The sequence below is a fragment of the Pollachius pollachius genome, assembly GCF_949987615.1.
Source record: "Pollachius pollachius genome assembly, chromosome: 14".
In the NCBI taxonomy this organism is placed as follows: Eukaryota; Metazoa; Chordata; class Actinopteri; order Gadiformes; family Gadidae; genus Pollachius; species Pollachius pollachius.
In genome coordinates, this window is record NC_136947.1 from 15,789,950 (window position 1) to 15,805,528 (window position 15,579).

At 45.3% G+C, this 15,579-nt stretch overlaps 1 protein-coding gene across 1 annotated transcript in view; it reads left to right on the plus strand.

The window, feature by feature from the left end:
* b4galt2 (UDP-Gal:betaGlcNAc beta 1,4- galactosyltransferase, polypeptide 2) overlaps positions 1–15,579 on the plus strand; it is a gene marked incomplete at its 3' end in the record, with an annotated part of 94,500 nt that overhangs the window by 67,884 nt on the left and 11,037 nt on the right. Inside the window, exons 4-5 of the mRNA XM_079751414.1 lie at positions 1,837–2,024; positions 8,218–8,340. Coding sequence (XP_079607540.1) covers positions 1,837–2,024; positions 8,218–8,340 — 311 coding nt within the window. The remainder of the gene's footprint in view (positions 1–1,836; positions 2,025–8,217; positions 8,341–15,579) is intronic.

The following is a 15,579-nucleotide window of genomic DNA, read 5'->3' on the forward strand; positions in this document are numbered from 1 at the left end:
AATGCATCGATTTTCCAATGTACATGACAGGGCCATCTAAGAGGAGTTGTTTGCATGGATGATCCAAATAGCAGGGTGGGACTGGGGACATGTACACAGCAACAAGATGGGAGGCGATCGTTCGGAGTAAACCAGTTGTAAACCAGTAGTAAATCAGTAGTCCCCTTCTGGTCTTCTGGTTCATTCTCATCTGTGTCCTCTGATTGACAGCTAGTCAGCTCATCCGCCTGTCGCTTTAGGGTATTCAATTCTGGGCTGTAAAGGATCTTGAACCCGTGCAATAAACTCATGTCTGTAAAAGCACCTTATACAATCAGCCATACAAAGAGCCTTGCAGGCAGCGGCCCCGGAAGCTGAACGCAAGGCCTGGGGGTGTGGGTACATAAAAGCCCTCTGCCTTTTGCTGTGGCTGTGAGACTGACCTAGGCTAATGCGTTGGGAAGGTACTGACACGACAGAGTCACGTCTCTCTCCCGCTCTGCCTCAAACCAAATTTACTGCCATGGAAACAAATGGGGGCAGCATGGATGAAGAAGATGACATGTCTTGTCAGTCTCTCCAGATAGCAGTAGTAACATACCGGGTTATATTCAGAGGGAGTGGCAGGTTACTGTTAGAGACGGCTTTCATCAGAAGTGGGTCCCTGGGAGTCAGTGAATTCATATAGAGCAGCTTCGCAGGCCATTATCAAGCAGGTCAGGGGCCTGCCCTACAGATGATCAGCAGACATCGCGGATCAAAGCCATAACCTTTCGGGCCGGGAGTTGACCACCCCAGCTCAGACACTATGCGTTTGTTGCGTTTGACTTTGGATTGATTTGACTGATTTTATTTTGCTGATCCGGTGGGTTGCTTAACAAGGACAACTCCTATGTTCACTGAATACACACACACACGGACACACAAAGAGACACACACAATACAAATGCACCTTGTTGAAACCCAAACTAATTGTTATCGTCTTCAGCGAGGCCTAAATGGCAGCTGTTTGGCAGCGGTGTGTTATCTGAGACAAGGTTTACTCAGAGCAGCTACAAAACAACTCGCCTGGGTTTCAAACAAACACACACACACAAACACACACACACACACACGCATCTCACACACATCACACATTACTTCACACATGCTTAAAACACAAAGAGCTAATAAAATGATATTGCAGCATTCAGTCAAGATGTTTCTTAAGTATTAAGACTGATATGAATTAATTATGTATGAAAGGGGTGATATTTCGAAATGATGATGGCTTGTTAGATGAGTGCTATTTAAAGCAGCATCAAGGGCATGAAGTCCGGTTCAGTAAACGCATGAATTCACACTGGACACCGACACGCCGACCGACCAACACATGCTGTTTGTTATTACCTGGTTTAACCTTGGTCCATACGAAGAGGCAGGGTTTTATTTGTGGTTGTGCAACTGTGTTGCCCTGCTGGATATACTCCAATGGTGTGAACGCAGGTGTATTTCCAGTTATTCTTTGAAAGCCTATTTTATCTCATTAGGATGCGTAGCAATAACAGTACTTATTGTATTTTGTAGCTTGATATCCAGACACAAATGTTTCTTTATTTTCCCATTCTTTGAAGACTTGTTAGAACAGCTTATTTTACATCATTAAGATACATAGAAACAACAATACACCTTTCCTCCATCTCGTTTGTTGTTACCTGCTCTACACGTATTTGTTATGTTGTGTTGTCTAACGACGGAAAAACAAAAAAATGAGCAGAAACAGTGTCTCTTATGCAACAGAAAGGAAGCCCAGAACGGCCCGTGAATTCATCTAACTCTGTGGCTGTTTGTTTGTCTTGGCTCGGCGTTTCCTGGCAGTTGGGCGAGGAGACGTTCAACCGCGCCAAGCTGCTGAACGTGGGCTACACGGAGACGCTGAAGGACGGCGAGTACGACTGCTTCATCTTTAGCGACGTGGACCTGATCCCCATGGACGACCGCAACCTCTACCACTGCTACGACCAGCCCAGGCACTTCGCCATCGCCATGGACAAGTTTGGTTTCAGGTGAGCCGGTTCCGCCCGGGTTCAGCCCGCCCATGTTCATTGTATCAAGACGTTGCCACTGCTGAACGATCATTCAATGTGGCAGGGTCAACTCTGAACCTCAGACCGGTACTGTGTTACTGTGTAATGTAGGGCTGGGTATTCCCTACAACCTCATGATACGATACGCATCACGATACAGAGGCCACGGTACGATGCGTACAGCCACGTTGAGAATGAATAATGACCATGTCCTACACAGAATTTACAGCTGTTCTTTATTATTCTGTATGGGTGGCAAAACTTAGAAGATTTACAATCCAGGCCCACAGAGATCAGAGAGTTTCTAATCCCAGAGTTATTCATAAATGCAATTCAAATATTCTTTAATTTTTCAACTTAAAATGCCCTTTTCTGTTGTCTCTTATGCTCTTAGGTTTAACATGCAACAATAATATTCTGGTTTCCCTTGACTTTAAGTGCACTGCTATTTGCTGTAAGAATGTCCATCTGACATATCAGTTATTTCTATTCATAAAATAAAATAATAAAGAAAATACATTAAACTGTTATAACAACCTTAAAAGTGGCCTTGTACTGGCCTTGAACATGTTTTCAGATTTTTGTACAGAAACAACAGTAGATCAACATGCTCAGGTTTCAGAGCACTTCTCTGAGTTTATCTCCTGCGGTGGAGAACACCCTCTCTGCGGCTACACTTGTACCTGAGATGCAGAGGGTATTTCTAGCTCATTTAGACAGTAAAGGGGAGGGCAGTCTGGCGCTCCCTCAACCAACTCAGTGGATCCCCGGTAAGAGCCAATAGCTTGTGCTGCCGTATCGATGCAGTAGCATCTGCATCGATGCGAACATCAGCAAGGAGTACGTCACAAGATATTGCCATATCAATTTTTTGAGCACAGCCCTATTGTAGTGTGACGCGGTACAACAGCTTGCGTTGTGTCAGTCTAGCATGTTTGATTGTTTTGGACGGTTGTCACATTGTCCGAGAACGCCCACGACGCATCGGCCGACGAGGTCCTCAATTGAAGCTTGTCCAATCCCAGGAACACTTGGCTGTGTCACGTCAAATTTTGTGTAGCCCTCTCTCCAGCCAAAGTCACAGCGATATTTTATGATCCACTAATTTGTCTAATTTGACAGGGTCTCCATGGTAGTCATGGAGACCAGTGGGGACAACAGCCACAGTAGGAACAGTCTGGTTACAAATTACAATAATATGAAGAAATGTATTAACCTAATATTCCGTGCGCCGTTTTGTGTGTTCAATTTAGTCTCTCGTATCGGTCGCTTGTTTTCTTGAACCAAACTATTTTTGCTCTGATTTGATTTGAATGTGCATGGTTACATTTGTTTCGTGACTAATGTGGTGCTCGCTCATTTAAGCTCATTCTGATTGTGCTTATTAGATTGAAGCAAATGGCCGTCTGCCTTCATCCAAAACGCACACACACACAGACACGCTGCACGCACACACACCCACCAACACACACACACACACTTATAGTGATTACATTTTCCCTCGGGCAGTTGCGAATGTTTTGATCCATCTGCAATAAAACTTTAGTCTGCATGCCGAACATAATTTAGACTTAAAACGTGTAATTAATTTAAGTACATGGTTTTATGTGTATCTATAATTTCTTTTGTACTAAATTAATTTTCCAATGGCAGGCTGAGGAACATTTAACTTTCACTTTTTTTAAATAGCTCCGAGATGCATACAGGATATAGATGGTGACAGATTTACACAGTGGGAAACTACAATAAAACAAAGAGTGTTGGCAGTTGTGGGCAGTAATTAAATCGCTCTTGGACTGAACCATTTTACCAGCTCTTTGTGTCCCCAGTCTGAGGGGAGCTTGATAAACAAGATCATTAACAAAACAAATAAACTATTTATTTATTTGTGTACCTTCTGTGTTCATATACATATATATACAGTTGGGCAAAAAAGTATTTAGTCAGCCTCCAATTGTGCAAGTTATCCCACTTAAAAAGATGAGAGAGGCCTGTAATTTTCATCATAGGTATACCTCAGCTATGAAAGACAAAATGAAAAAAAAAAATCTAGAAAATCACATTGTCTGATTTTTAAAGAATTTATTTGCAAATTATGGTGGAAAATAAGTATTTGGTCAATAACAAAAGGTCATCTCAATACTTTGTTACATGCCCTTTGTTGGCAATGACAGAGGTCAAACGTTTTCTGTAAGTCTTTACAAGGTTTTCACACACTGCTGCTGGTATTTTGGCCCATTCCTCCATGCAGATCTCCTATAGAGCAGTGATGTTTTTGGGCCACACGGACTTTCAACTCCCTCCAAAGATTTTCTATGGGGTTGAGATCTGGAGACTGGCTAGGCCACTCCAGGACCTTGAAATGCTTCTTACGAAGCCACTCCTTCGTTGCCCGGGCGGTGTGTTTGGGGTCATTGTCATGCTGAAAGACCCAGCCACGTTTCATCTTCAGTGCCCTTGCTGATGGAAGGAGGTTTTCACTCAAAATCTCACGATACATGGCCCCATTCATTCTTTCCGTCATACGGATCAGACGTCCTGGTCCCTTGGCAGAAAAACAGCCCCAAAGCATGATGTTTCCACCCCCATGCTTCACTGTAGGTATGGTGTTCTTTGGATGCAACTCAGCGTTCTTTCTCCTCCAAACACGACGAGTTGAGTTTTTACCAAAAAGTTATATTTTGGTTTCATCTGACCATATGACATTCTCCCAATCCTGTTCTGGATCATCCAAATGCTCTCTAGCAAACTTCAAACGGGCCCGGACATGCACTGGCTTTAGCAGGGGGACACGTCTTGCACTGCAGGATTTGAGTCCCTGGCGGCGTAGTGTGTTAGTGATGGTAGCCTTTGTTACTTTGGTCCCAGCTCTCTGGAGGTCATTCACTAGGTCCCCCCGTGTGGTTCTGGGATTTTTGTTCACCGTTCTTGTGATCATTTTGACCCCACAGGGTGAGATCTTGCGTGGAGCCCCAGATTGAGGGAGATTATCAGTGGTCTTGTATGTATTCCATTTCCTAATAATTGCTCCCACAGTTGATTTCTTCACACCACGCTGCTTACCTATTGCAGATTCAGACTTCCCAGCCTGGTGCAGGTCTACAATTGTGTTTCTGGTGTCCTTTGACAGCTCTTTGGTCTTGGTCATAGTGGAGTTTGGAGTGTGTTTGAGGTTGTGGACAGGTGTCTTTTATACTGATAAGGAGTTCAAACAGGTGCCATTAATACAGGTAAAAAGTGAAGGACAGAGGAGCCTCTTAAAGAAGAAGTTACAGGTCTGTGACAGCCAGAAATCTTGCTGGTTTGTAGGTGACCAAATACTTATTTTCCACCATAATTTGCAAATAAATTCTTAAAAAATCAGACAATGTGATTTTCTGGATTTTTTTTTTCATTTTGTCTCTCATAGCTGAGGTTTACCTATGATGAAAATTACAGGCCTCTCTCGTCTTTTTAAGTGGGAGAACTTGCACAATTGGTGGCTGACTAAATACTTTTTTGCCCCACTGTATATATATATATATATATATATATATATAAATATATATATGGTCAAAAGCTTGTGTTGTCAGTCAAGCATGTTTTATTGTTTGATTTGTCAGTCGAGCATATTTGATGTATACATATAGGTGTCTGAATGTATATATCTATATACACACAAACTATCTATACACAAACATATGTTTACATATATATTTGTATATATATATATATGTACATACGCCAAAAGTCAAAAGGTCATCTACTCTATCTGTTTGACATTTCCAAACAAACACAGCGTTGACTCAAAGCCCAGAAAGGAACAAATGAAGGCCGGCTGTAGTCTGCAGTCAAGCGTGTTGCTTACGTGCCGCCGATAATAGTAATGCTTTAGAGTAGACCTTGTACACTCACTGTCTCCCTGGGGCCTGGCTTTTTAATGTTGACATTTGCATAATGACATCACTCCTGCCCTCAATTTGTTAAAAGCAGTCTTGATTAACGGTCGGTCAGCGTGACCCCACCCCCTCCGTGAGGACCTCCAAACAAGAGGCGTCTCCAGTCCCAGTGTGACCTCTGGCGCAGGCGTACTGCCAGGATAACTGTACAAGGACAGGGAGTTCAGCTCATATTGGTTGGCGAGGAAATTAAAGCCTAAGAAAGTAAAATAAAACCCAAAGTAAAAGTAAGATAAAATAGTACCCTATCCATTATTAGACTCTTAAGATGGCTTCTGGTGTTCCCTCTTTACTCTGGCTGCAGTCTCTCAGAGCCCAAAAACCCTATGCTAACACGGCTGGAAGCTTTGGGGCTGTAGCAGGTTTTACTATGAATCTACCGTAACACTTCTGCTCTATTGTTGCTAAACTATAATAACACGGTGTTCTTAACGCTGGCCTGAGCATGAAAAAAGGAGATGGAGAGACAGAGAAAGAAAGAAGACAAAATGGACTATCTGGTCCTCGTACTATTACTTTGTATGATTCTGAACTGTTTCCTTTATTATTTTGGGGAAACCCAAAGCAAGATGGCAATGGGAGGGAGGACATGACTGCATAAATGACACTTTGGTTCCTGATGACGCCGGAGCGTGGGTCCAATCGGCCCCGAGTTATCTCCCCGAGAGGAAGATTTTCATTACTCCCTCTGAATATTTCAGACACTTGGTCCAGGCTTGCATTCAGCACTGAAAGCGCCACGGCTGCGTTTGATAAATGGTCAAAACACTCTTGTGTGAAAGTCACATCCTGCCAAAGTGCCATTCCATTACCTCAGTATCGTCCAACTCCACGAGGGCCGGGGCCCTCCAAGCAGAGAAGATCACCTTGGAAACCGACCATTTGTTATGTGGAATATGCTTTCCCCCCGTTGTCACAGCCTCTTCTTAAAGGAACAGCTTCAACCTGGGAATCCTCCTGCCAACTGACTGGTTCAGTCGGTGTTGTGCTCAGGATTAAAGGATTCTGGGATTGTCTTACGAACCAAGCCAAACTAATTGCAAGGTGTAAGACAACCTGGGTTATCAAAATGAATGGAACCAAAAAGATGTATTCTGGCTTGTGTGCAAACACGCACGCACGCACACATGCAAAAACGCACGCACACAGAGTGATGGTGAAACAATCTCATTAGTGCCCACTTGTCATTTTCCAGCAGGGAGCTGTCATCCTTCTGACATCAAACACACACGCACACGCACACACACACACACACACACACAACCACAGACACACAACCACACACACACACATACTCACACACACACAAACACACACACACACACACATGCACAACCACACACACACACACACACACACACACACACACACACAACCACACACACACACACACACACACACACACACACTCTCTTCTGGCATAAAGAGGAGGGGCACCCCACACTCCATCATGAATCCCAGGGGTCTCCAGTCACTCTCACCCTTCTTTTCCCCTCTGGTCCTCACATTCTCAATCCTCCACACCTCATTCACACTCACACTGCTCACCCCCTCCCCCTTTGCCTCTCTTATATGTGTCTGACTTCCCTCACCGTCCCACACTCTTTTACACCGCTTTGTTCCTGTCTGTGTTGATGCACCTCGTACTCTCTCTGTTATCGTTTTGCCTTCCTCTCTCTCCATCTGTCCCTCACTCGCCCACTCTGTCCTTGTCTCTCTTCCACTCTGTGCTCTTAATTCTTCTTCGCGCCCTTTTCCCGATGTCCTTGTCGTGTGCCGGCATGCCACCTTGTGTGCTAGTCCTTATCAGTGGTAAGCAGTTGACATTATCATCGCGCAGACGGGCGGACATCTTGTTATCCCCCGCCGACCTTTTCCCTCCCTCTGTTCTCTCTGTATCTTATTCTCCTTCACGTCTGCTCCCTGCCGTGGCTCTTCCTGGTTTCGCGTACCATTGCAATCGTTATTTAACTCCAGCCAGCCTACCGCCGGATCGCAGAGGGATCTCTGACAAAATGCCAACACTTTCAAAGTCTTCCCTTGTTTTGGGTTTTTGTTCCCGTCTTGACTTTCTTTCTTCTTCTTTTCTTCTCTTTCTTCTTCCCTTTTTTCAACCCCTGCACTCATCAATACCATCCACCCCTCCATCCATCCATCCATCCATCCATCCATCCACTCACCCCCTCTCTCTCTCTCTCTCTCTCTCTCTCCCCCCCCCCTTTCCCCATGCGCAGGTTGCCGTACGCGGGCTACTTCGGAGGGGTGTCGGGGCTCAGCAGGAAGCAGTTCCTGAAGATCAACGGCTTCCCCAACGAGTACTGGGGCTGGGGCGGCGAGGACGACGACATCTACAACAGGTGACCGTCGCCTCCTGCTGCCCCGAGTGACACACGGTTCACACCTAGATATATATGGACAACAAGCTACCTCGCCGACCGGGATGGGTTGGTGTAGGAAGTAATCTCTAAACAAATCACATCTCAAAATAATAATAAACTACTCATAGTGATTTATTCTTCTGTCCAGTGAGAAGAAAAAAAAAATTGGTCCTTGACTAATATTACGCATAGTCGAATCTGATTCGTCAGGCCATACCCATCATGAACTTATCATCGAATCCTATGCATTTATTTTTTTTAAATATATGCGATAATCCCTTATTTGTTGTGAATTCAGTGCTGAATGGCCGACCGCCTCCACAAACTACTGAACTTTCACCATATAACGACAATGTTGGAGGCTACTATTAGCCTCATGTACTATAATATCGAATTGAATATACCTCAATTAGAATAATAAATCTATGAAAACCAAACTGAGGTGGGTCTCTCTGGAGACAGAGCCTCGTCGGTTCCGATGACGCACGGTGTCACGGATCACGGATCACGACAGAACCCGCATCACCGAAGACAACGGAGAAGCGCTGGACTGATATCAAACTGAAAAAACATGTGAGTGATGCGATGCAGCGCAGGCCACAGAACTAACGTTGCAGCTTAAAGTTAAGCAGAACAGTTATTGTGCATCCTTCTAGATTAACAGTCCAGCGTGTGCTCTTCGTCCGATAGAAAATAATTGGATAGTGCCACTGCCATTACACAAAGGGGTAACACACAATCAATAAGGACGTTTATCGAGGGCAAAACATAAAACAGATAATTGCACACAGAAGGCCATTTCCCTTTCCTTTCATAGCCAAGCGATGCTGTGGTATCACTCATTTAGCAGCCACATCCTCCCAATGGGATGACCCACTGTGGCCAGCACACAATATACCCGACAAGAGGATTAGACAATTAAAGACAAAGTCGACTAAATGTCTCGCTGTTGAAAAGTCCAAATCTTCTAAGGTTTGGGGTCACCCCTAATTATAATACCCAAACAGACATGGATGTGCTGCGATCAGGAGCATGGTAGTATTCCTCGATGGTGTTAGGACACAGAGTCCGATCAGAGAGCTGGCTGGCTGGTCCCCCACGGTGTGCCCAGCGGGCAGCTGTGAAACGGGGGTTAACATGGTCGCTGGCCTGATAGACAACACTCTTTTTTTGTGTTGTCCCGTGTTGACAGCCGTTGGTGTCTGTGTGCACGCACACGCACGCACACACACACACACACACACACACACACACACACACACACACACACACACACACACACACATTCAGGCTGATCGAGAGACATGTAACACGTATTGGCTCACACATGCACTGGCAGGTAATCCAATAACCCTTGGCACGTCAACTGAGTGCACGACGCATGCTGCAGCTCGACGTGTGACGCCCCCAAGTGAACAATAGGAAGGAATAAAGCGCAACAAAACCGCTTTTTTAATATATTTGGATATGGGTATTTGGGATTAAAATAAATATATTTAAAAGAAGGCCCCTGAATGCGATGCCTTCTTTCTAAACCTCTGCGGTCTGCTTCTCCGGATGAATACACCTTGAATGCAATATGTATGTGGCTATTTCCATCCCTCTCTATTTTGTTCCATCTCTGCTTTTGTTCCAGGATCATATAAGTCTGTCGAATCCCAAAAAGATGAGTTCATTTTGACTATTTATCTAATCTAGTCTAAACCACAAAAGCAATTTCGAGGGCTGTGTCGGTCAAGGACAGGCAAAACCTGAGGTTCTCTTTGTGTGCGTGTGTTGTGTGTGTGTGTGTGTGTGTGTGTGTGTGTGTGTGTGTGTGTGTGTGTGTGTACATTTGTGTGTGTACATGTGTCTGTGAACTTGTGTGTGCGCGTGTGTGTTTGTGTTTATTTTGGTGTCTATATGTGAGCATCAATGGTCAGTCATGAATGACAGCCATCTGACACGTAACCTTTTTGTGTTGATCTTTTTATGGAGCGGTATCTCCATCAGACAGTATAGGGGCCTCCGGAGCCCCTGCTGTGCTCCAGCCCGGCTATTTTCTGCATCAATGCAACAATGGCTCGACATGCTATGGGTATGCTATAGTTCTGATCCTCCGCCATTAAAAGGAACCAGTAATAGAAACAGGGAACAACTGAGATGTCCCACTACTCGACATGATTCACGGCACTCGCCTAGCCCTCAGCTCTTCCTCCTTTCACATATCTTTGACGCAGGGCTTACCGCGGCTGCCTGCCATGTGCATTGTGTGCTATCTAAAGTGCATTGCATGCCCCAGCGCCGGAGGCACATTATCCCATGATTACAATGTATTGAGCTCTTTGGATTGGATTAGGAAGAGAATCTCCCAAATTGGCAATGTTTTACTTTTTGACCTCAAATAGATTTTATTCTGAGACATTATATACATTTATTGTAAGCAGGCAGATAGATGGAGCTAAAGGGAGGGAGAGATAGGCAGCGAGTGACACAGAGAGAGTGAGAGGGAGGGAACATTAAAGAGACATTGAGGGAGGGAAATAATGAGAGAGCGACAGAGGAGAGAGATGGAGGGAAAGAGAGGGGGGAGAGAGAGATTTATACAGTGTGTGCAGCTGAAACCACGTAGCATGGAGGAGAGCTTTCAAAGTGGACAGCACACAAACCGGCTGGCTAGTGAGCGTCGTAGAGCAGGGGTTTAGTGGTGGAACAATAGGTTCCAATAACCACAGGATAGACACAGGCCAGCAACCAACCGCAGGTCTCGCTAACAAATGACCTCACTGCCAGCTCCCTTCAAGCCCGTACATTGTAATGTACAAAAAAAACAAGGATTCACAGGAACACACACACACACACACACACCGAATAATATGGAGCATATCGGTCTGAATCACAAATCGTCCTTCCAAGCCCTCCTCCCCTCTCCTCCTGTCTCTTTCTCTCTTTAAGTCCCACTTTCTGTGCAGCTTCAGCCAGCCGGTTTGAGCAGGATTGCCCTTGAGAGAAACACAGTGTACCATGTGCAGTTGTGTGGCGGCCAAACGTGTCAGGCACGCTATCAAAACATGTGACGATACGTTTCGTAACGCATTTCTGTTTGTTTCCATGCCATAAAGCTCTCCCAGCAACACATGTCCTGATTGAGAGGCTTCGTGGGGATGATCTGACTAACACGACCGGCAATAACAGCAGACATTAGTCCCGGTAGTGCCCTGAGGCCAGATTGCTCAGAAATACTGGAGCTATTCAGCACAGGTCCACATTGGGCCTTGAATGTCCTCGAATGAGCCGCCTTTTGTGACACCTCTCGTGGGCCAGCACAGGCTCAGGTCCCCAGCGGCCCTTCAGGGTCGGGTGCGTCTCCAAAGACGACAAAAAAAATTCAAAAGAGGTTGATCTACCTGCCGGCGGTTAGCATCACATCCACTATCGTTTTCCAGAGCCAAAACGTTACCCTCCATAAAGCAGACACCACTTAGTATTTCTCAGCTGGCTTTCAACCCACTTTACAATAACTTGTGGGGGAAAGGAAAAGTGAGTGGTTGGATTAGCATCCCTTAAGAACCATCATTTACAATGATTTTATACTGATATCAGCTTCTGCTGTAGAGATAAGGTCGCTACAGTGCCTTATGGGTAGAGAGGAGCTTTGTCTCAGGAATGAGAGAGAGAGAGAGAGAGGGAGAGAGGAAGAGGGAGAGAGAGACAGAGAGAGCGAGGGAGTTAGAGAGAGAGAATGTAAAATCAGACATCCACTTGTAAACTCTGCTTTCTTGACCTTTGTGTCTCGATAGTTTCCAAAGGGACGTTAAGTACGCTCTGACAACAAAAGTCACATGTTCAGGAACCCTGCAACAGCGACATGCAGAAGATGTTTAACACCTGCTCAGGCCGGCGACAACCACAGATATCATATTTTCCGATCACAGCATTTTCGCAGACTTATTGATTGCTGCCGGTATGGAATTAAAACAAATATGAGTTGCATCAAAAATAAATACCCTACCCTAGCTTTAAGGGTGTTAACATTTATAATGTTAACATAGTTTATTCTCTCTGTCTCTCTCCCTGTTTATCCCTCTCTCCCTCTATCTTAACCAACCATGTCCCCTGTTACACTCGAATCCCCCTCTCTCTCTCTCTCTCTCTCTCTCTCTCTCTCTCCCTCTCTCCTCACCCTGACTCGTTGCCATACAGACTGACTTCTGTGGACCACGGCCCAAAATGAGTTTTTTTGCCAGCTTAGTGCCAGCCCCAAGGGAATATTTGTTCTTGTTAGTGTGGCCTTGCCCATGGGCACGGGCAGTGAACACGCTGCTCTTACACAACCCGCTATGCCTCTAATACTCCTCCGAGAGGTCCCCCCAGCATCTGTGGAGCCAAGGAAAGAAAGGAGGAATGAAAGAGGGAAAGAGAGAGCAATATAGGGACTGAGATATCAAAGTCAGGGTACATACTTATATGCCCTTGCTGTATATTTTTCGCACTGCATATTTTGAGAAAGATTTATGTTTTGTACTATTCCATTTTTTTTAGGGCTTTTTAAAATCTGGTTTAAGCAAAGTTGTGTGAGGAAAGATATGCTCTGCAATTTTAATAGAAACAAATACCAAAAAATGGGGTGAATTAAAAATGTGAAGAGAAGCTGAATCTAGAGTTAGAAGCATCACATTGTAGCGTGAACAAAAACTACAGATTAGGGGAGATGGAATTTCACATGAGAGAGAGAGGGAGAGAGAGAGAGAGAGAGAGAGAGAGAGAGGAAGGAAAGACAAATTAGTTGTGGCCTCTGGGCCCTAGAAAGTACCCTGGCCCTCCAGGGCTGCCACGCAAGACTGGTTTCCACATCTCTCTCTCTATCTCCCTCTCAACTCTCGCTCTCTCTATCCCGTCTCTCTCTCTATCCTGTCTCTCTCTCTATCCCTCTCTCTCCCTCTCGTGGCTATTGCATCTCATTGGCTGCCTGTGACCCCCTCATGACCTAACCGACGTTAGGTCCTGGGGGCCTGACCTAACGAACCAAACCCATTTGCAAAAATGTGTATTCATTTCAAAACGGTCAGGTCATTGAGTCACAGACACAAAGCAAATCTTTACGTTACAAAATGGACCTCTGATCGGGTTAGTCCGGTAAGGTGAGTTCTTAAAAGCCTGAGCATGTAACAGACAACACACAGCCACATAAAGGCAAATGAAGAAGAAGCCGTTCTGCCTTGTCATCCCTTCTTCCATAATAAATAGTACAGTCCGGTGTAAATATGCATAGCTCCTCGCTTCGTAAACAAGTACAACGCACCGCTTCTCCCTCACGGCGCGACCCGTCTCGTCCATCTCTTAAACCCAACACGGAATATACTGTGATGAACTCCTACACTGTCTTGCCGTACCGTGCACTCTCTCTCCATAAATAAAACAATAAAACACTATCCCCCCCACACACACACAAACACACACATGCATACGGCTTGCACAGACACACACGTACACACACCCACACACACGATATGCGGCATTGTGCATGGCTCGAGAAGATTGAACGGACAAGGCAGCCAAAATAAACAGCATTAATTAATGCCGTTGATTGGCTGTCGGCTTGGTCTGGTATGATGACCCCTGACCCCTGATCTGCATGCCTCACCTCTGAAATCGCAGGGCATATGTCTGACACGCATGCTTTAAAAACCCATTTACATTTTGTTAAAAACATTCTCAACGGTAACAGTAAATGTAGATAACTAACTTATTTTCGTGTGAATGCCGGTTTTCTGTGGTTTCGCTGATCAGATTGTGGCTACTTGATATTGAATATTCCCCGTGGGGAGTTTAAACGGCGTCTGCAAGCAAACTTAAGAATGAGTTTGCTGATGCGGCTCAGCCTTCTCCTTTACTCCCCACTTTAAAGCTGGATACATGCAAAGCTCTCTCTCCTTCTATCTCTTTCTCTCTCTCTCTGTCTCTCTTGCTCTCTCTCTATATATATTTCTCCCTGTCTTTCTGTCTCTCTGTCTCTCTCTATATCGCCCTGTCTTTCTGTCTCTCGCTCTCTCCCTATTTCTCTCTGTCTATCTCTTTCTATCACTCTCAGTCTGCCCCTATTTCTATCTCTCACTCTCACCCTCTCTATTTCTCTCCCTATTTCTCTCTCTCGCCCTCTCCCTCTCTCTATTTCTCTCTCTCCCTCTCACGCGCTCTATTTATCTCTCTCTCTCACTTTCTATTTATCTCCCTATTTATCTCTCTCCCTCTGTCTCTCTCTCTCTCACTCTCTCTTTCCCCCTCACTCTCTCCCTCTCTCCCTCTCCTTCTTTTCATCTCAAACTGTCGTTCCTCCTCTGATCTCTTGAGCCGCTGCGTTTGATCTTGCTGTGTGGAGACGGCTCATGTGTCTCCAGTGACAGATGGAGGCTAGGTGGTTGGAGAAGGAGAAGATGGGCTAGTTAACCCAGCAGGAGCAGGAGCAGAGGAGACAATACTACTACTAGGGGGCCGGTGTTCAGAGTTGGAGGGAGATGTGGTGATTGTGAAAAGTAAGGTCACCGTTAGCTAAAGTTGAATGCAGAAAAAGCGAGTGGGATGGGATTGTGGAAGAGCGGGCCTCACATGGATGTTTGGGGATATTCAGAATCAATAATATTCAATCAGCTTTTTGTATTTCTTTCCCTCCCACTTTGCGAAACGGCAGCAGCAAAGGTGCCTACGAAATAATCAATCACCCTCTCTCTATCTCTTTTTTCTCTCCTTTGCACTTTTTTTCTATCTTTAATTCCCTTCTCTTTTTTTGGCGCCTGCAGTCTCTCAGACCTAAAGAGACAGGCACACACACACAAACTCAGACATGCACACAAACACAAACACACTCAGACATGCACACACACACAAACACGCACACACACACACACACACACACACACTCAGACATGCACAAACAAACACACACACACACACACTCAGACATGCACAAAAAAATGCATGCACACATGCATTCAGAAAAACAACACACACACACACACGAACACACGCACACAAACACACTCTGACATACACTGACAAACGCATACACACACAAACACACAAACCCACACACCTCATTTATTTCTCCCTCCCTGTCTGTATTTGGACATCCAACACCCAACCATTCCCACCACCACCACCACCACCACCACCACCACCCGCCTCCCCTAGCTCCCTTCTCATCCCAGGTCTGGCTGCGTGAGCCGGGGTTTGGACATTAGA